The sequence below is a fragment of the Olea europaea genome, chromosome 6 (assembly GCF_002742605.1).
Source record: "Olea europaea var. sylvestris chromosome 6, O_europaea_v1, whole genome shotgun sequence".
Lineage (NCBI taxonomy): Eukaryota > Viridiplantae > Streptophyta > Magnoliopsida > Lamiales > Oleaceae > Olea > Olea europaea.
In genome coordinates this window covers 26208642-26231026 of record NC_036242.1, presented here as the reverse complement: position 1 = coordinate 26231026, position 22385 = coordinate 26208642, and the positions used below count along the sequence as shown (strand labels likewise).

The 22385-nt window shown below is 33.1% G+C and overlaps 1 protein-coding gene and 2 long non-coding RNA genes across 7 annotated transcripts; 2 read left to right on the top strand and 1 right to left on the bottom strand.

The window, feature by feature from the left end:
• The first annotated feature begins 4661 nt into the window (after positions 1–4661).
• Positions 4662–8508, top strand: LOC111396270. 3 transcript variants are annotated; one of them, XR_002702977.1, is made up of 6 exons: positions 4662–4889; positions 5610–5687; positions 5791–5873; positions 5986–6074; positions 7768–7851; positions 8185–8508. It is a non-coding gene; the product is annotated as an uncharacterized LOC111396270 (long non-coding RNA). The 3 variants fall into 3 exon arrangements; XR_002702976.1 differs by lacking the exon at positions 4662–4889 and having other exon boundaries at positions 5133–5687; XR_002702978.1 differs by lacking the exons at positions 4662–4889; positions 7768–7851 and having other exon boundaries at positions 5142–5687; positions 8185–8448.
• Positions 8509–9552: 1044 nt separating this feature from the next.
• LOC111396269 lies at positions 9553–12021 on the bottom strand. Of its 3 annotated transcripts, none has more exons than XR_002702974.1 (6): positions 11565–12021; positions 10967–11059; positions 10792–10881; positions 10188–10227; positions 9892–10106; positions 9553–9776 (listed from the first exon to the last, which is right to left on the bottom strand). It is a non-coding gene; the product is annotated as an uncharacterized LOC111396269 (long non-coding RNA). The 3 variants fall into 3 exon arrangements; XR_002702973.1 differs by having other exon boundaries at positions 10967–11039; positions 11565–12020; XR_002702975.1 differs by having other exon boundaries at positions 10792–10867; positions 10967–11039; positions 11565–12020.
• A 4869-nt stretch (positions 12022–16890) lies between these two features.
• On the top strand, positions 16891–22379 carry LOC111396268 (transmembrane protein 60-like). The gene is made up of 6 exons (XM_023022655.1): positions 16891–17255; positions 19170–19260; positions 19410–19494; positions 19647–19716; positions 19866–19935; positions 21042–22379. The coding sequence occupies exons 1-6, from the start codon at positions 17134–17136 to the stop codon at positions 21126–21128; spliced, it is 525 nt and encodes a 174-aa protein (XP_022878423.1). The 5' UTR covers positions 16891–17133; the 3' UTR covers positions 21129–22379.
• The last annotated feature ends 6 nt before the right edge of the window (positions 22380–22385 follow it).

The following is a 22385-nucleotide window of genomic DNA, read 5'->3' as shown; positions in this document are numbered from 1 at the left end:
TTTTTTAATCAAGAAGATATAAAATTAGTCCAACAAATAAAGGAAAAAATAAAAACCTTACCAGAATTAGCCATGCCTTTAGATTCAGAATATTTGATTATAGAGACAGATGAAAGTATGATAGGATGGGGAGCTATATTAATTTGCAAACCTAATAAATATACTGATAAAAGTACAGAAAGAATTTGTAGGTATAATAGTGGAAATTATAAGGAGAAAGGAAATTTAAGTAGCATAGATGCAGAATTATTAGCTATTAATTATGCATTAGACAGTTTTGAACTATTTATTATATCTAAAAAAGAAATAACCATAAGAACAGATTGTGTAGCTATAGTTTCCTTTGTCAATAAAATGAAAATAGATTTAAAAAGAAGTGGTAGAAGAAGATGGTTAAACTTTATTGATAGAATCACTAATACAGGAATTAATATAGAATTTGAACATATTAAAGGTAGTGATAATAAAGTAGCCGATATATTAAGTAGAATAATAATAGATAGAAATTATTAAATTTGTTTAACATGATTTTTTTATACAGATGACAAGGCCAAGGCCTATAAGACCAGGAATTCCACCTGGGAATTCATTTGCATCAAGACTATTACCACAGACTCCATTTAATCAGAACAGACCAATGTTACAAGACAGGATAAGGTTTGGAAACCAAGAACTTATAGTATTTCCTAATAGTAATATTTCTTTTAAAATTTTACCACATATCTCTTTATCAAGAGAAGAGAAATGTATTTTAGACAATTTATGGATTTCTTATAATAAGAATCCAAAAGACCAAAAATATTTTCTTGCATGCATGAATGCATTATCAGAACATTTTAGTCAGAACAAGAAAATGTTTAAATTTTATATTGTTATTAAAGGAAGAACTCCAGGAATTTTCCATTCTTGGTTAGAAGTTTTAGATTGCATTAAAAATTTTCCAGAACCTCTTTATAAAGGTTTTACAAATTTTCAAGAAGCATTAGATGTTACAAGACAACAGATAGGAATAAATTTTTATTTATCTCCTTCTTTGAAAAATTACTCAGACCCTCCATTAAATTTTTCTCCAAGCAAAGATCAAAATATTTTCTGCCAACATTGTGAATGTATGCAGAGAAATTTCAAAGTTATCAATGAAGCCAATCAGAACCTTTCATTAGAAAGAACTCAACTTCAAAAGAAAGTGGCCCAATTAGAAAAAGAAATCTTGGATTTAAAAGTCCATTATCCAACAGGTACTATGGAGCCCAAGAAGTCCATAGCTAGTCCAACTCAAACGGTAGCTGGTAAAGACTTATCAAATCCGTTAAAGGTTGTGGACTTACCAAAAGCCCAACAGACTCAGGGGACTGTTGATTCCTCTACTAAATTAGACAATCAGACTCAGCAGACTGATAAATCTGCTACAGAAAAAGGTAAGGAGATTTGGGATCTCTTAGGACAGCCCAGTGGAAAATTTGATTATTTAGTCAAATATAGTCCACAGAACATTTTTCCTCAGAACATTTTTCAAATAACCCAGAACTTTCACAAGCCCAAGAATTTCAATCTAGTAAGGGAAAAGAAAAAATGGTAGTCCAAGATAGTCAAGAATGTTTATTTTTTCAAGAATCACAAGATCCTAATCCAGATACCGCTTCTTTAGAAAAGATCTTTGAGAAAATTGAAGAACTCCAAAAACAATCTAAAAAAGATGAAGGGACTTCTTCTAGAAAAAAGAAAAAGATTAAGAAGAAGAAAAATGATGAAGGACTAAAAGAACAAATAAGAGAAGCAGTTAACCAAGCATTCGAGACAATATTAAAAAAGAGCCATGAAGAAGAAAAAGAAATTGCAGAATGTCCAGATCAGAAAGAAAAAGATGAAGCCAGTAACTCCAGACTTTCAGATGAAGACGAAGATCCACATGAAGAAGGATACAATAATTCAGATAGTGGAATGTCATTTTCATCAGTGGCACGTCATAATCTCAGTACATAATTAGATCCTCAATAATGCAGAACAAGACAAAAGTGATGGAAGAAAAGAAGGAAAAGCTGAAGATTCTTATCACAATACTATAGACCTTTTGATTATTTTCAAAAAAGATGTCAGAAACTTTTAGAATTTTAAGCAAATTAGTGGAAATTTCAAGATTCCTAAACTATAGACTTTTAGACTTTTGTAAAAGTAGGAAATTTTCTTTCCACTTGTTAGACTTATCTTGAATTAGCCAGAAGTTTCTCGGTGAAACGTGTGCTCTTTTCAAGGATATTTTAGACTTTTTGCTCCCAAGAATTTTTCTATTTAAGGAACAAGTTTCATTTGGTTTAGGCAGAAGTTTACAACCTGTGTACTCTCTGCTATCCAAAAACCTTTTGAAACATTTCTCAAAAAAATTCTCAATCCAAAAAATCATTGTATAGCTGAATCATCCTTGTGAGTACTTAAGGTATTATTGTATTTCTTTAAGTTTATTTTAGAACTTTAGGGACTTCCCGAAAGGGAAATCCTTAATTGTAAATTTTTTTAAAAGATGAATTTATAAATCCCTGATTTATGTTTTATTAGTTTATATTCATATTTTTGTATTTATGTTTTAAGTAAATATCTGTTATGTTTATCATTTCATACTATGCATATAATAAAAGTATAACTTGATTTTTAAAAGCCATACTATTTTTAGGTTAATCCCGAGTGACCCAGATGAATGAAAACTTTTGGCCGGAGTGAGCCTTTTTGATATTTTCTAGAGATGCTGGGGAAAGGGAAAAAATTAATCTAAGAATTTTATAAGGGCGTGTCACGGGTAACCTTATAAAAAGAAATCAGGTTCAAGTTTATATGTCATAGGTGGTGAAAATTTAAATGAAAAAAAAGGGATTTATACACGATTCTTAAGAAAGATTTATAGAAAACTAAGGAGAGTACTGAGTAGGATTGAAGCTATTAAAAGTTAAACAGCCATCTTAAAACAGCATACCCCCCCCCCCCATTTTGTATATATATATACACGACTTATTAGATAAAGTTTTGGAGATCTTGAAAGGATAAAAAAATGAGCAAAGAGTAAGTTCAAATAGGAAATTAGTGAGGTGCTGATACCAAGGGCCTATGTGTCGACACCTAGCACTCAGTAGGGGTTTCTTGAATTTTTTTTGGGGAAGTAGTACATGTACATTATTGTATACATAATGCTGTCCATAATCACACATGTACATAATTGTATATATAATGGGGTTTCTTGAATTTTTTTTGTCTAGGTGGCAATATCTAAAACTGATAGTATGGATATCTGATTGTGCATACAAATATTTTTCAAAAAATGACTTTTGTCGGGCATGTAACTTAATTTCCTTATAGGAACCAGAGTCTATCATATATGAAAAACTTTATATTATATGATTCAATAGAATAGATGAAAGAACGAAATTTGAGATTTTTTACCTCTAAGGAAATTTTCTATTTTCTATGTTATTTCCTTTTCCTATCAGCAGCAAGTACAAGTCTGTGTATATGTGTGTTTTGAAGAGATTTCATAAGTGTGAGGAGCTACGGCTTATACCTTTTACACACAAAAAGGATAGAAAGAAAGAGAAGTAGAGATTATCTCTATGGATTTAAATTGGCATTTAAGAATATTTAAATTTCAACTTGGAGAGCTCAAGTTGTTGGTCGAATTACTTAATCACAAAGGCTAACATTTTCTAATACTTTGTCATCTCATGTTCGTTGTTGATTTCGGTGGGTTGATTAAGGTCATAAGGTCAAGTTGCTAGTCCTTTGCCAAAAATTGTCAACTAGAATGAAAGTTATGCATGACTAAATATAAACATATGCCTAAAAATAATTATGGAATACAAAAAAGTATAGAAGATAATGTCGAGTTCTTGGGGCGTTACACAACAAATTTAATGTGACACGAGATGAAGATGTATTTGGACTCAATGTTATAACACATTGAGCATTCTGAGTTAGATAGTAAACAAAAAAGATTCATGGATGGGATTGGTTTTCAAGTTATTGTCGGACACTACAAAAAATGGCATTTTACAACATTTAAATGGCAACATTCACCAATTGTATGTTGCTAAAAGAGGTTTATTGCAACATTCAGCAAATGCATGTTGTTATTGGTTGAGAAAATTAAGATTTAGCAACGTTTTTTGAGTAGTTGTTGCTAATAACCCCTTTCGCAACGTTCAAAGACCGTTGTTGTTTTTTTTTTTTTTTTTTTTTTTTTTTTTTTATTTGCAACGTGCATTGACCATTGCTATAGATGTTTTAGCAACGTTTAAAGAATGTCGCCGTTAATTACTTTTGGCAACGTGCATTGCCCGTTGCAAAAAATTGTCAACGACAACGTTCATGAATGTTACCGTTAACAAGTTTTTGCAACAGGCAATGCACGTTGCTGTATATATTTTAGCAACGCTTATTGAACATTGTCGTTGATTTGTTTTAGCAACGTTCAAAGAACGTTGCCATTGGTTTGTTTTAGCAACGTTCATTGAACGTTGAGGTTAAGTATCTTTGGCAACGTTCTTTGAACGTTTTCATTAATTTCTTCGTAGTAAATTGACTAAATTCAACGTTAAATATAAAATCATACAAAAATCCAAACCGACCCGGACCCGATCCTGTTAGTTTGGTATAAACTCAAACTAGCCCTAATTTCTTCCCCCTCTCTCACTCTCCCGCCATCGTTCTCACTCTCTCCACCATCGCTCACTCTCCCCGCCAACGTTCTCACTCTCACTCCCAATTTCTTCCCCCTCTATCTCGCTTTGCAATCTGTGTGGCCACCAGAATCCCTCTCTCAAATTCTATCCACCCAACTGAAGCAGGGAAGCCCTAATCCTGTCGCAAACTCTTTCCGATCAAGTCGCCCACGCCGATTATAAAATGTACACATTTGTTGATATGTATAATTTCTATTGATATGTTTTGTTTGTGTGTCCGTATATGGCCGGCTTTGTGACTGTTTTCATCTATTTTGGAGAATTTTACTGGATATTTACCTTCTTAATGTGTCTTATATGTGAATAGTTGTAAGAATCTTAATTTCTCACAAATTATATGTTCTCACAAATGGCTACCAACCTCCATGGATTTTGTCATATTCTATTTGTTTTTATTAACTTTGTAAGATCAAAAGGATACAAAAAATTATTTTGTGCACAGGTCACTGTTTAGGCAATCGAGAACAAGAAAAAATTTAATGTCAAGATGTGGGGATTGTGAAAAATTGATGAAAAAGTTAAAAGTCATTACAGTCTTCTGCCTTCATATGCATTGTAAATGTTTTAGCCTGTCAATAGCCATTTTCTGCGAGATTAGCTTGAGCTGGACTATAGATTGACATTCTCAGTTGTTCAGTGTTGATTCTTCCTCAGTTACTTGATGTGTGTGTCCAGCAAGTCTTCCTCAATTACTTGTATTGCCGAAAAATGCATAAGGGTATTTTTTTTTTAGCCTACTATAATATCTCATCATTGATGATATTACTTAGGCTATTCATATTAATAATTTCACAAAATTGGTCCATAGACTGATGATGCTTGTACTTAAAGAGAACATGAAAACTCACAGCCAATATGTTATCAATTTCATTTTGTATCCTCCAGTTCAAGCAATCAATTAGAACATGAAAACGCACAGCCAATATGTTATCAATAGGTTTAATCTCAAAGATCTTATTGCAGGTATAAATTTCATATTTTCTTATTTGTGATTTCAGATCTTCAATTTCTAGACTTTGTTTGAGAAATCACATTTTCTTGTCTGTTGAATTCTATGTATGTACAGGTGAATTAAATATATGGCAGCGGTTTCAGTTCATCAGCTCGCTCAGTGCATTACTTGACATGCTTGGAGTCCATACCATTCTAGTACGTCTTTAATTCTGAAAAACCCCTCTTTTGAATTCACAGTTTATGAATTTGATTTGATTTTATGATATACAAATCAATTAATGATAATTCGTTTATGTTCAAATCGTAGTGATAGCATTATGCCCAAATAACAACGAAGTGCATATATATAGATTATCCGAAGACGACAAATGGGAGAAGATCCACGTTCTTCAGAAGGTAACTTGAAATTGAGTTTTTAATATCTTTGCTTGTACAGTTGTACGCAATTGTGATTTCCCTATATGGGCTTCAATTTTAACAGTTTTATGGCGATGCATCAGTCAGTAATCAGAACTTTAGAAAATCAATAATCTTTCTATTTCGATTCACCAGGAGCAGTTTTGAAAATATATAGAGCTTGATGATGGTGTATTTAGATTTTTAGCATGTAAGATATATATCTTGTCGCCTTGATGACACTAGAGAGAATGGGAAGAAGTGGGCTTATCAGAGGATAAATATATACATAGTATTTTGATTAAATGGGGGCAATAGTAAAATGTGATAAAGAAGATGCTTTGCAAATTATTTTGTTTTGTCTTTTTTGTGTATGTGCGCTATTTTTTGAATTAGTAACAATTCATGATGCTAGCCATGATGTGAAATTTATCAGAAAGAATTTTGACTTTCATTTTATGTTCTAGTGTTTTCGTAGTAGATGTTATATTGAACTTAGTAATATTTGAGCGAGTTGTCTTACTTGTCTTTAGTGAGAAAGCTTTTCTGATTATCGCTTTGTTTCTTTCTTTTCTTTCCCTTGTCACATCATGACCAAATTGTTTTTGGAGTAGATTGCTTGAAGTATGATTGGTAAAAAGAATACATGAAATCCATCAGAACTATGATGGAAAAAAGTCAGCTTTCTCATAAAACCATTTTTTTTTTTGAGTATTTTTTCGATCTTTGGATCTGGGAAGCACTAATATGTTGCTAATTGTCATTGCAGCTGATGAACCACTAAAGACGACTTTCCAGGTTCGGCATCGTTGCTGATCTGTTTTGTACAAATTGATTTTCTTGAAGTTAAATTGATTTGGGCTCTGCTTACTTATTTTGTTTGTTAATTCATTTGTTTAGTGTCTAAATTTCGGGAATTTGGATATTGGGATAGTCAATGTCAAGTAAAAGAAATTACCTTTTAACTCAGATTTGAGTTTCTTGGAGAATGTTACAAAAAAACTCATAAATTATTTCTTGTTTAGACAGGTCGAATATTAACTGATGTACAAATTTGGACATGGTGTGTGTTGGGAGGGGGGTATACTTGAGTTTCTGAGAGATTCAAAGTTGGAGTTCTGATGCAAATGCGATCTTCAAGTTTTCATTTGATTTGGATTGGTTTTATTCCATGATTCGCTTTTATACAAGAATTTGGTATCATTGAGTGTATAGGTGGAGTTCTAATGTGATCTTCTTTTGTATACATTGAGGCTTGCATTTTTTAGTTTGGTTATTTTTTGCAATTTTTGTGCTTTGAGGCAGATTATTTGTCTCTGGTTATAACTGTATCTATTTTATTACCATTCTATTCAATCAATCTAATTTCTATTCCTTAAACAGTCTTCCTTAGCTTTACAGCAACCTATATTAATATACAAATTAGAAAAATCGAGAGATTCTTTCAAGAAAACTAGTTTTGTAACCATTTTAGAAAATAGAAGGTGATTGATTCTCATATTGCTGGAAAGAACAATACTAGTGCATTACCACACAAAATCAAGCTATTATTCGTTTATTTCCCACATCTACTGGTTTTGGAAGATGAAGATTCTTTTCGTTAGGAAACCTGCAAGTATTACACGGACAAATTTTCTGTTCGAATTTTATAAATTGAAATGTATAAACTGTTACATTTTGTCCTGGTTTTCAGAATATACATCAAGGGTAACCCACTGAGAATTTGGTGAGATTTCTGAAAGCAAGGGATGGGAATGTCTCCAATGCGTATAAAATGGTACGACACATTCTATTTTAAGAAAATCCCAAAGAGTATCTGACTTGAATCAAGTTTATCGATTTCAAGTATTCTTACCAATCATACTTCATGTTTCAAATGATTGATTTCTTGAACTGGAGGATACAAAATGAAATTGATAACATATTGGCTGTGAGTTTTCATGTTCTCTTTAAGTACAAGCATCATCAGTCTATAGACCAATTTTAGTCTTGACCAATGCATTCATAAAAATCTGTTACATATTCTACGCCTTCAGTCAGTTTATGTTTTGTCCAGCCTTTAACTTATTTCAATAGATAACTAAATCTCTATTATATTATCTGAACTTAGATTCATACTCGATCTGAGTTTTCTGAGGACAAGCTTCTCTGTGGCGATCATGAAGATTGAATTTACCCATTGCATTCAAAAGAGAGGTGCAGGCCAAGAAGAAAGTAACGGGAAGGATATTTTAGAGCTAGCCAACCCAACGATTTGAAGACAACAAGTTGTAAATTATCTTCTTTTATACAATAATTTTCTGTTGTTTAAGAGGAGTGTAAGATGATGTTTATTTGATGGGCAATATGTAAAACAAAATTTTTTTCCGATTTATTACAATGATGTGTTTTGACTATTTGGTATGGATGAATAAAATTATATCAATTAAAGGCCCAAAAAGTCTTTTTCATTTTGTGGTTGATTTGATAAATTGTTATACAAATAGGGAAAAAAAATTGTAAACGAACTACAGCAACGTTCATTGAACGTTGTCAAAAGCTTCATTTGCAATGTGCATTTCACGTTGCTGAAAGACTGTTTTGGCAACGTTTATTGCACGTTGCCAAAACTCAATTTCCGCAACATGTATTGAACGTTGCCAAAAGGGTGTTTTGGCAACGTTCATTACACGTTGCCAAAACCCAGTTTTCGCAACGTGTAATGAACGTTACCAAAATATATTTTGGCAACATTCAATGCATGTTGCCAAAACCAAGTTTCCGCAATGCGCAACGAACGTTGCCAAAACTCTTCGCTCTACGGCAACGTTGAAACCCACAACAGAAGCCTGAACGTTGCGATAGGTCTACGGCAACGTTTTTTGCCCGTTGCAAAAAGTGATTTTTGGTGTAGTGGGATTTTTCAAGATAATGAAGATGAGCTTCAAATTGATGTGTTCTTTATGAACTTCATAAGAGGAAATAGGAGTTTCACAAGCACAGACTGCTCAAGATATGTCTTTGTAGTTGTCGAAAATTCCTTCAAAAATTTTAAAGATAAGATTTTCTTTATGAATACGAGAATATATTAGGGCAAGTTAACAACTTTGTTTTTAACAAATTGAAAGACACTACAACAAAATATACTTTTTACGGCGTGCATTGCAGCCGTAAAAGCCAATATACGGCATGCGGCCGCACGCCGTATAAAGAAATGTCGTAAAAAGTGTCCACTTTTTACGGCGTGCAATGTACGCTGTCTATGAACGTGTCGAACGCTTTAAAACAATTTTTACGATGTTCTCTTGTACGCTGTAAAAGATCACTTTTTTACGGCGTGCAATTGAATGCCGTAAATTCTTATTTAAGTTTTTCATAGCGTTCTAGTTCATGCCGTAAAAGGTCGAATTTTTTTTTATGTCGTGCAAGTGCACGCCGTAAACTTTAATATTTTTTTTTAAAAATTTGTTCATTTATTTGATTACCAACACACCTATAGTAATTACAAAACAGAAATCCATATATATAACCAGATTTTGCATAGATTCGATAAACATAATTATTGAGTACAGTTTAATACAATATATCAATGTAAAATTCATCTCAACTCTTCTCAAAAATAAAAAAATAAAAAAAATGATCAAAATGTTATAAAATATTAGATCCATATCAAAGTCTACTTCTTTGACCAACAATTTAGCTATTCAACAAAATATCAACTCCCTGCATTCCACAAAAATAATAAAGATATAATCAATAAACTTAGAGTGAGCAAAAATTGTATAAATGCTAACTAAAGGAAAAGTCACGGAACAGATCAAGAAAATAGAAAACGAACCTTCTGAAGGTTGGTTACAATATCCATCGTAAGCTCTGAATCTGCCGGTTCTTGATAATCAATTTTAGCTCCTTGAACACCATTTGAGATAGCAGTGTTCATGTTCTTATCAACATAAAGAAATTCCCAGAAAATTAACATTAATCCCTAATGATATCTGACAACAATGTAAGTGAAATCGCATACGTTTCCTCTCTTCTTTCCTAATATATATTCTGCAGGCATTATGGACTCAATATTAGATGCCAAACTGAAAGTGTACTTTTATGGTACCTATTAGGACGCCGAGTTCTTACCATAATAATATGACGACAATATTGTAATGCGCTCAGTTGGCTAGAAAAAAAACAAAGGAAGTAAACTTTTAGCAGAAAACAAACATCAAAAAGGAATAGGAAACTGTATTAATGAGTAATTAACAACTTTGATTAAAGAAAAATAACTATCAAAATTTAACTCAAAATTTCAGAAGCATAAATTTGTTGGAACCGAACTAAGAATAACATCTAAAATCAGCATTCAGAAAATCTCCTAAAGCACTTGGCAAATCTTGCATTAAACATTGATGTTTAAAATTGAACGGATTATAGAAAGAATTATTTATCACAGTTGATAAGCTACTCCAGAGCAACAAGAGCACATTAATGAATAAGCCATATCATTGAGGATAGGCAACAAATGCAGCTTTAGTAGTTTCCTATTTTCCAATTATGTTCCTAACATTATAACTGGAAGCAAGCTATCAATTGTTAAGCAATTCAGAAGGGGTAGAAACACAGTTGAAGGCAGTCTATGCCTCTATTCAACATGACTCTAATATACATGTTGAGAAGCAGGAACAAATACTTAATTAAAGCACGTTCAAATCAAATTTAAAAATGTGAGGATGATAAAATATACCATTACGAAGATTCTTTCCTTCCAGTTAGGGAGTTGCTTAAGCTTCCTCAAAGTTTCATCATCTTTTGTAACTTAACTAAATATAGCAGACTGAAGAGCATTCAGTAAGTTATATGCCATATTTGATATAATCCATCAGGAATACACAAAAACAAAATAAATTTTTCCAGCATACCTGGCCATCAAGGTGAGGGGCATCTCCAAGGAGTATTGAGAAGGAGGATGCTCCACTATTTGGGTCAGAATATCTACGACAAAGCACAACAAACTTGAATTTTTCTCTTAGAATTCAACAAATAAATCGCAATCAATGATATTACATTCCACAAACAAACCAATCACGTTATCCACCGAATCCCCACATTTTGCAAAACCATTGAGCATTACATTCCACAAAACACTATTCCAATGAGGCAATTTATCAAACAAACGATGTGCAGTTTCTATACAGTCATTATCTGCATAGAACTTGACTAGAGCACTACCAACGTACACATCCATTTCAAACCCTAAATCTTTAATCAAGCCATGTATATACATCCCCAGCTTAATAGAACGCAAGCCTCCACAAGCCTTAATTACATAAGGAAAAGTATACTTGTCGGGCCAAGTACCAAAATCCAACATCTTAAAATCAAATAAAATTGCAAAACCAAAATAACCCGCCATGGTAAAACATCTAATCATCCAATTCCAAGGAGCAGTAGAGCATAAATTAAGCTGATAAAACAATTCCTTGGCATCAAAATACTTGTTACACAAAACGTACATACCCAAAATTCTTGTGCCCAGAATGCCTACTTTCTGGAGTCCATTTACGATAGTCTATGCATGAATCTGCCACGCTTGATGAAACACAGAAGGAGAAAGAGAAGGGTCTTTTTGTAGAACCGATGCAATTTTGGATGCTAAAACCTCAAAGTGAACGGAGAATGAAAAGGGTGTTTCGATTGGGTTGTATGGATAAAATTGGACTTGCAATTAAAAGCAGTAATAACTTGTGAAAAAATTCCCAGAACTGAAGATAGAGAGAGACGTGAGTGAGGGTTGAGGCGCCATTGGTTGGCGGTGGAAGTCGAAGAGAGACGAGAGTGAGCTAAGGCGCCAGTGGTCAACGGTGGAAGGCGGAGAGAGACAAGAGTGAGAGTTGAAGCGCTGGGGGAATCGTGGAAAGGCAGAGTCCATGGGAAAAACGAAATGGGAGAAATGGGGTGTTGTAGGGCTTTGTAATGAATATTTTGAAAATACACGGCGTGCACTAAAAGCACGCCGTGAATGCTCTAATTAATTGATTATTTACGGCGTGCAAAGGGTGCACGCCGTAAAAACTCTAAGTAGTTGATTTTTTATGACATGCATACTTCGCATGCCTTAATTAGTTTATTGTTACGGCATGTCGTAAATGCACGCCGTAAATGTATGCCGTAAAAAGCTACTTTTGTTGTAGTGAAAATTCGGTCACGGATTGAATTCCTTTAGTAAGGTTTGATGGATGACTTTTTAATTACGTAATGCGATCACATAATGGTCTAACATATATTGTTGGTGAAGTGTTTTGAGAACAAATAATTGCACTGTGTAAAAATTGATCCCGACACTTCCAAAATGCAAAATCAAGGTTGGGAATAGTTTCTCCATCTAATTTTATTGTAGCTGGAGGACATGGAAAAGATCTATCAACAAAGCTGAGCGGATCGTATCCAACAAGGATAGTATTGAATTGAAGGTGTCGTGAAGAATAATTTATTTTGATGGGTTTGAGTCAAACTTGGGAAGAGATATTGATGGAGAAGAGAGAAGAAAATTGAGGAAAAAATACAGAAGGCTGAGGGAAGGGGCGTATGGTCAAAGAAAAAGAGCCGCCACCACCACAATAGAGGTGGTGGCGATAATGGCACCAAAGAAGGCAGCGGCTGTAGCAACGCTAATGGAGGAATTTGTTTGGTCAATCGAGGTTGTTAGGACATCATCAGTAATATTTTCCTTTTTGAATTGTGCTATGATATGATGTAATAAATAACATTGGAGCTAAAGTAATAGAGCAACCTCAGTTGATGGTATTTACAATATTATGTGTGAATCGTCCTAATGCCATGTAATCACATAGTAAGAGCAATCTTGCTAGACTTATATATAGAATAAATCTACTACAATTAATTAAACGGAAAAGTATTTGCCTTAAGGAGAAATCCTAGAACTCTGTTCGTTTTCTAGGTTAGAAAGTCAACATTTAAAAATAAGTTTCAAGAGACTTTCTATTTTAAACTTTTTAAGATAGAGAGTGAGTTTGACCGTCTAAACTTTAAAAAGTCAAATTCACTATCTATTCTTAATGTACAATAATTGTATTTAATAAATTATAAATTTCAATAATCTATAATTTAAATTATTCAAATCAATTTGAATTGGTTGATTATTAACATATAAAAAAAAATTGTGTTAAATAAGAGATGAAGAGAAATCAATAAATATTCATTGAGAAAAATAAAATAAAGAGTCAAAATAGAGGACTTGTTGAAATATAAAAAAAAAATTACTCTCTAAATTTAAATATGCTATCAATTTTATAAGATACTCTTTATAAACAGAAAATTTCTTGAAGATACTCTTAAACTAGAACAATTTAAATGTAAATAATCGATCGTTAAGATACTAATCTCGTTAATTTATATTTAAACTTTATGGATACATCTTATTTTCAAGTTTTGCTCTTCGATGAAATGTGAAGTGTATTAAGAACTTTTGAGAAAGCACGTTAGTTCGTAAATTGCCCAAAAACATGTCATAATCACATATATCATCATGGCATAGTCCTTGACTTCAATATGGGGTAATGCATGCGCCCGACCGGGGTGGACCAAAATGAGGGACATCCCATCTTAATTGACACGACCCTTTATTAAAAGGGAAAAAATCACATCTCAGGAGTTATGTTTACTCCTATTCAAAAATCAAGTAAATAGTTTGAAAAATAAAAAATCAAGTATGCATTTAATTAATTAAAAATATTTATTAAATAAAGATAATAAAGTCACAGTTATATGATATATAGTCACATATTTATTTACTAATCACATATCGTCAAATTAATTAGTCACAAGTTATTTCTTGATCAAAAATCAAAAATTTTGTAGGTCACATATTATTTCGAAGTTACAGATCATTCAAATTACATGGGTCACATAAGTTACAATTTATTATTCACAAATTATTTTTTAGTCAGACACCTAATATTTAGTCACAAATCAGCTAAATAGTTGATCACAGATACCTAAATAGTTGTCACGGACACGTAATTATTGGTCACAGATACTCTACCCGTTACCGTCATCACCACCACAACAACCACCATCACCACCATCGTACTACGCACCACCCATAGCACACCACCACCACCACTACCATCGCACAACGCACCATTATCTCCATTTACACCACACCTAACCACCACCCCATCAAAGAATTCACAAACCCGCCACCACCACCTCAAAAACGCAACAAAACATGCCAAAAAATCACACCACTACCACCAAATTCAACAACCGCCATAGCCTATTCATTTCACCACCGCAGCTTACCGGAGTGGGTAGATCTACATCGCAAGGAAGATATGGACAGGAAGATGAAGAGAAGATAGAGAGTTAGAGTGAGAATAGATTATTACAGTTTAAAAATGGCCTGAATTCTGATGGTCACGTGTTGACACTCGGAGTTGGAGGTGTCTCCGGTGGCGGTCGCTCCTTGACGGCGATGATAGTCGAAGGACAAGGTAGAGAGATAGAGAGAGATACGGGATATGATAAGGGAAAATTTTGGGGGGAAATGATTAGGGTTTTAATTGAATTGGATTGGTTAATTATATCTAATACCATATTTTTGCATAAGTAAATTTCATCCCCTAATTTTGAATTTGAAAGTTTTAATACCTGGCTTTATGTAATTTCCTTTTTTTTAAAAGTACAATGCTTTTTTTTTTTAAATCCATTTATTGATGGGTTATTATTTAGCCACTGATCTCCATTAAAATTTTAATACATTTTTTATTCGTTTCAACCACACATTTTTAAATAAAATAATATTACATATAAATCTAAAATCTTTCATTCTTTTTTAACTACACATTTTTCAAAAAAAATATTATTTTAAAATACATTTTTCCTTAAAAGCAAATTTTAATGAAGCTCAATATGGGCTTATTATCTTATAATGAAAAAACCAAAATATTCATTAATTTAAGTGAGTAATGGGAAGTTACCAAATACTAGTTTTCTCATATTTGAGGGGTGGTGTTGAATGAATGAAGATTAGATTAGATAAACGAAAAGAGGAGATTGGACTTAAATAAATAAATAAATAAGAAAAAGGGAAAGTTAAGATGAAATAAATAGAAAAGGGCAGTTAAATTTCAGTTTCTTGGCAAACAAAGTATATGTTATCATTTCAAAAAAGTTTAAAACGTGAAACAATTAAAAAACTAATATAACATTAACATAATATTGGATGCAGTGGCAAAGCAAGCACTCGACGAATTCCTGTGATCGTCCGTACTAGTTATATTGGAAAATTTTATTTTTCCTTATATTGGGTAACCAATCGAGTGACTATTCGTGCTCAACTGAATTCGTCCGTATTCACTTGAATTCCTAGATCCGTCACTAATTGAATGAAATATTAGCTAAAGACATGTTATACTAGTGCATTTATGACATCATGACATATAAAATATCAATTTTGATTTGCCTATAAAAATGAAAATTGTGATTTATCTAAAAAAGTTTACACTTTCATCTTGGTGACATGATCATAACCATGAGAGGTGTGGTCCATTTTTATTTTATTTTTTTAAATTTTTTTAATACTTAATTTCAATTTAGGAATGAAAATATTTGGTGTGGGGTGGGAGCCTGACGGAGAAAATTTAGGGAGTATATTACCAAAAGCGTGTTGTGGACTAAACGAGTGTTCCGATTAAACTTTAACAAGAAACGTGATAAACACACAAGTATCGTCATTGGCTTTTAATTGTCAACGCCCCTTCTTATCAAACAAATCCAACCGGTGCGAAAGTGGGACCCGCAACAAAATCAAATGACAGAAATACCCCCAAGTTACACACTTTTCCTTAAAGGAGAAAGAAAACTGCATTTGTGATCCTCTAACTTATACAATATAGCGTATAGAGAAAATGATCTAATGCTTATTGATGTTCATCTTATATTAAGTATCGATGATATGATATATTAATTAATTTATAGATAAATTTAGTACTTGTTTGGTAGAGATTTCGATAATTAATTTTTTGACCGTTAGAGATAAAGTCCTATAAGAGAAAAATTAAAAAATGACGACTAAAATAGTAAAATAACGATAAAAAAATTGATTTTAATTGACTTAAGATTTAAACCAAACAAGCTCTTATAATGAATCTTAACATTTTAATTAAAATTTGTTATTCATGAATTGACATGATATATCATCGACTCAACATAATATAAGTATCGGTGCTCATTAAATTATTTCAAAATTAGATCCCAACCTTCATATTTGCCTAACTTTCTACACTCGCCCACCCCCAAGCTGCTCCAAAATCCCTCAAAAAGGAAATTATCATAGCATAAGAACAATGTTGCCTCCACGACAAAAAACAATGCAACAATTACTATATTAATATCATAATATGACACAACAATCAATTGAAAAATGATAAAATTAGTTTACTTGAAGCAAACCGCAAACAACAACTAGATATAGTGTAAGAGTAGCGTTGCCACCAATAAATTGCCGCCGTCAATAACAAAATGTGATAATGACAATATCGACGAGTTGATAGTTGATCACCAAAAAAGTTTGCAACAGAAGTTGAAATCTAATCCACTTAATGTCGACAGTGCGCAATAGCCAGATCTAGATAGCTCTGATGCCAAAAAAAAATTAAAATAAATACATAAAAATGTGTTGAGGACCTACTTGCACTAGTTCGTATAGATCGGAAACCCAAAAGTAATATTTCTCTAAAGAAAGGCATTCTCGACCTTTGAATGTAGTCATACTGCCCCCGCAGCGGCCACCAATTGATGTAAAACAATAAAGACATTCGCATGAATTTAAAGCTATGTCTCAGCAATTAATATATTTGCAACAGCTAGAAATGCCCGGCATTAATTAATTTGTTTTCTTCAAAAGAATTTTCATCTGGAATGATTCGCTGAATTTCTCTCTCTATCTCTACAATTTCTGTTTAACTCCTTTTTGTACAAAATATACATATATACATACAGAACTGAAGAACAGTATACGTTTGTGAAGGGGCATTAGTTCTTAAGTTATCTGCGTACAGGGAAGATGGTGATGAGTTGGAGGAGAGTTTTCAAGTCCCTGCAAGCGGTGGTGGCTCATGGGCTGCTTTTCTCTTTCACTTTGTTTCTTGGCCTCAAGCTTTGTCGTGCTGTTAACTACTCTTGGTGGTTTGTATTTCGTTTCTTCTTTTTTGGCCTTTTTTGGGTTTGGTTTGGTATAAATGAAAATTTGAGAAATTACGTTAATTTAATGAATATGGTTTTAAATGTTACTCAATTTGAGTAAGAAGATGTGGGGTTTCTTAAAATTGGGTCAATTTTTTTCCATTTGGTAAAGTTTTGTTCTTTTCGGGGTTATTTATTTATTTATTTTTTCAAACTTTTAAATTTTCTTTCAAAATTAATTGATTGTGATGTCTTTTATACCTGATATATGTAGGTGTTTGGAATTCGGGATGGTATTGCTGGATTATGGGTTAGGATTATTAGATTATGACGGATACTTTTGAAGTTGTGTATTTGATTTTAATTTCAATATACTGATATGCTTTTACTAATAATATTCTGCTTTGCCTCGTGTATCTATATGCGATAGATGATATTTCTGTATCAATAAAAGTTGAAGGTCTTTTGACAATTGACCTACTACATTTGCAAAGTAAAAAGTTATAGGAAATTAGCATGAAGGAAAACTGAGTTGATTAGTATAGTTAGCTGTGTATTTTTCACTTTATGTCATTACTATATAGCTGACAAGAACTTGTTACACGTGGCACTGTATTGGCATGATGATTAGCAACCGCCTTATTTTGTTTGTATTTAACCACGGAGCGTGTATGCTCAGCTCTCACCCTCGTGGCCTCGTGCCACGCGCGAAGCTGAGGCGGGAAAAGCATAACACAGCGGTTGTTATTTAACCGCCATATCTTTTTTCCTCGGTTTTCATGTGTTTGCTCTCCTGTGTTGAGTGCTAGGGGTTCATCTTCTTGCTACTTTGTTTTCAGCCTAGTGCTGTTATTATTCGATTGGATTGTTGTTTAGTCCTATGAACTGCTATGTACTATCATTGTTTCTGAATATTCACAGAGGAACATTGAATAGTCCAAGTTTTAAAGGGCAAGAAAGAGCATATAGACTATTCCTTTCTTTAGCACGCTTTTTGGTTTCCCTAGGATGATGTAGTGATGTTAGTTGTCAATAAAAATTAACTATTGATATACTCTCATTATACTGCCTATTAAAGATAGAGTATGCATTTTATCGTAATAAGAGAAAATGGGATCAAAAGAGCATTTGTGAATGCTTAAATGATCAAAAAATATTGGATGGGTATTTTGAGAAGTGATTCATATGCTAGATATGTTTTATTGCCATGCAGATAAGGAACTTTTGCTTGGTATGATTTCTCAGTTTATAGACCACAGATACATCTTAAGTTATTCTTATCAACTGCAACTGACTCAAAGTTGTAGGCAAAAAATCAGGAATTGTTTGTCCAATGTGTTAATTTACAGGCATCAGTTCCATTTGGATTCGCTCTTATATGGTTGGCATGCTATAAGTGTTGTAGATGGAAATTGATGGGCTGTTTCGATATAATATCCACTGCAGTACATTATGCTATTTGAACTCTGAAAAATCAAATTTCAACATATTAAGACATTCAAAGCTATTGTCTAGTTTTGAATCATAATATGCTATGTTTCAACATAATTTTTAGCTCGAATGGTATATGACCCTTATATAAGTTGAAAAGATAGAACGCATATGTTGGAATAAACTACTTTCTCCTTAATTCCTGTTTGACGTGCTATTCTTTTTTATTTGTGCATCTATGTACGATGAAAAACAGGTTTTTTTTTTTATCGCGAGATACTACTCTTTGTCTAGTTCGTTTAAAAATTTTCACCTCATCATCTTACAAGTTTCATAGTTATGAAGATATAACATCTCAAAGCTTGTCCATCAACATATCTCGTTCGACCCTACTAACTTTCATATGCTCAATCTTCTTTTCACAGCCATAAACATGTGTCATCATCCTCGCTTGGGTTGATGCATCATTTGCTTTATTTTTTGTAGGTTGATATTTTCTCCTCTCTGGTTATTTCATGCAGTTGTGGCAAGGGGTAGATTCTCCTTGCCTGCTCCATCAATGCCTCATGGTCGCCACGTATGATAATCCATAACCTCTTATTTATAAAATATAATATAACTAATTCACAAGACAGTTAATTTTATTTTTATTTATTTGTTTTGTCTAACATGATAAATTTTCGTAAGGTATTATTGTAAGAGTAACTTGCACTCTTCCATGAACAGTGGGCACCATTTCATTCCATCGTGGGTACTCCTTTGCTCGTTGCTTTTGAACTACTCCTTTGTGTGCATCTTGAGAGAAGATACGGTAAACATCCTAACGCCTTCTGCATGATGATCTCTTAAAGGATCAACAGATTTCTGTTCAATTAGTCTTTCTTACCTCACTATATCCCTCCCTTAACATTCTTTGGTCTGTCATTATTAACATTTTTAGTTATTTAATGTGATAAATGGCAGATGTAAATTTGAGGATAGTATTTCTGCCTTTGCTGGCATTAGAAGCAACAATTTTGGTTGATAACGTTAGGTAAGATTACTTGTCTGCATAAGAAGTTGATTATCCATTCTGATCCCCAACGTATATTGAAGCTCTTCTGAATAAGAGAACATCATTCAACTATCCAATACTTTGACTGTGATGACAAGTTGTTAAATTGTGTTTTTCTGCTGATTAAGGATGTGTAAGGCGCTTATGCCTGGAGAGGAAGAATGCGTCAGCGATGAGGCTATATGGGAGAGTCTTCCGGTAAGTTTCTTTCATTCTTCCTTCCTTTTAGTTTCTAGTGTATCATTCCTTTGAAGAGTTTTCTTCAAACTTTGTACCTATATCCAAAAAAAAAAAAAAAAGGTTTTCTTCAGACTTTGAAGATGATAATTTTTTTGAGTTCTTTTAAGTTGATTGCTTGGTCAGAACTCACAAATACCGATGTGGTGGAAAGAAAAATGTGATGAGCTAGCTAACCTTGTTGTTCACTTTGACAAGATAAAGAGCATGTTAGGCAGATAAGAGGCGAATAAACTGAACATATTTGGCAAATATTTGTTGGCCCCAAAGCATATAAAACACCTGTATTCCCCAAACCTGCTCGAAACTGTCAGATGACCTGCATATAAAGCACTAAATGTTCATATTCTCTCTTTGATATAAACAAGAAGCTCGGCCCCATGATTTTCCTTTTCATAATCATGTTATCTAGAGTTCAAAATCTCCCTCCTTCACACTCACACTTGTTGAATCATGTTAGATCAAGAAATTTATTTATAGATCATGCATTCAGTATTAATATACAGTCAATTTAAAAACAATTCTGTCTGTTCAATTGTTTGTAACTTTCTAGTGATGCGTATAAAGGAAGATACAAGGAATTTATAATGGACAGTGAAGCTCAAACTCACAAATTCTGTGTTGCTTCATTCTCTCTCTCTCTCTCTCTCTCTCTCTCTCTCTCTTAATTCTTCTTCTACATGCTTAGATGCTCAACAACATAGTTTTTCACATTCCCTTTCTCTCTCATCGTGTCTTTCTTTCAGATCTTTGCTTGTGCATCTTGGCTTAGAATAAAACAGCAGAAATTGTGAAGCATGGAGTAGAAAATATATTTCGCAAATAATCTTCCTTCAGTTTCTAAATGATCTGGTGGAGATATGATTATTAAGGAATCAATGTCTTGGTCAGTCAGCTAGGATAAGAGGCTGACTTACTGCTTTTCAAAGAAAAGTGTGATATTGACCAATGCAATTATCAGTATTGATATATGCAACAAATTCTATGTGCATACTTTTTGTTTTGTGCTGACATGTAATCACATTTCGTTATGCTTGATTACCTGAATTTATCAATTTATGTTTCAGCACTTTTGGGTTGCAATCTCTATGGTCTTCTTCATTGCTGCTACAACATTTACACTTCTGAAGCTAAGCGGTAAATTCAACTTGTAACCATCTTGAGACTTCTCAGTATATATTTGATTCTGTTAAATTTAAGCCAATTAACAAGCATCAAATTAATATAATCATTGTTTATAGTTGGCAAGATGGCAAGGAATTGAAATAATAAAGATATGAACAACCAAAGGAAGGAAAGCACAAAATGATTTTGCCCCCTTTTGGTCCCCATTAAATTCAATTTCATCCTATTTTCAGTCACATAATCTTCCATAAAATAATATTACACGTAAATCAAAAAATTTTCCCTTTTTCTAAACAACTCATTTTTCAAAAAAATACTATTCCACCCATTTTCATTTCAAAGATTGGGGGGCCAAACGGGGCCTTTATGTGCTTGGGTGAAGTGGAGTGTGTTCTTATTTTTTAAAGAGTTGAGTTGATAATCGAGCATTAAAGGGGTTTAACATGTAAACATTTTGTGGGATCCTCGATAAACACATTTCAATAAAGGAAATCTAATTAAAGCAAAACTTAAGAAAATAAATCCTTGTCTCATCATCTTAAGAAATAAAAAAGATCTTTAGGTGAATTATGTGATGCCAATATTCAATCCACAAAACTGGCATATCAACGTTATATATAGGAATTCGCTTAATGACGCTAACCTACTTTGTTTGTCTATCCAAGGCTTCCCTACCTGAGGACTTTACATAATCCACTATCCTTTTCGATCGTTAAAACCTACGTATATCTTTTGACCAGCTGAGGTCTAGACCATCAATATAATTCTTTGTTACCAATGAAGAATAATAAGAAATGTTTGGCTCTCTACTTCAAATTGACTATCCCCTTTCAGTCATAAAGTGGATAAAGAATTATGAACATCTCTACTTAGGATGTATGACATATGAACGCTCTCTGTTCCAGAATATATATAGAAATTCAAGTTAATAAGGGTTTTTGGATGTCAAATATGAATCTCAGATGTCTCTCTTCAATTGATTTTCCACTTATCACTTAGATCTCTTGTTCCTTTACTGCACATATGATCATAAGAAGAAATATGATTTCCATCCACCATTCGTTGTTGACCTTTCATGTCCAAACTTAGCCCTCACCCGAACAAGCAACCTGGTGTAGACCGTAGGCCCCCCATTTTCAAAAGTTTCAACAATTCTGCACGTGTGCCATGCCCAAAAATTAGATTTCAACCAAATGAGCGTCACCACATGTTGCAAAATGAACAAGAAGCTCGTCCACCACATTTCCGCTGCAACCTCTGTATGAGAGATGATTTGCCCTGCTTCC

Coding starts and splice junctions, on each gene's coding strand:
- LOC111396268 (XM_023022655.1), top strand. CDS start 17,134: ATGGTGATGAGTTGGAGGAGAGTTTTCAAGTCCCTGCAAGCGGTGGTG. Junction 17,256..19,169: donor GCTGTTAACTACTCTTGGTG/GTTTGTATTTCG, acceptor TATTTTTTGTAG/GTTGATATTTTCTCCTCTCT. Junction 19,261..19,409: donor CAATGCCTCATGGTCGCCAC/GTATGATAATCC, acceptor TTCCATGAACAG/TGGGCACCATTTCATTCCAT.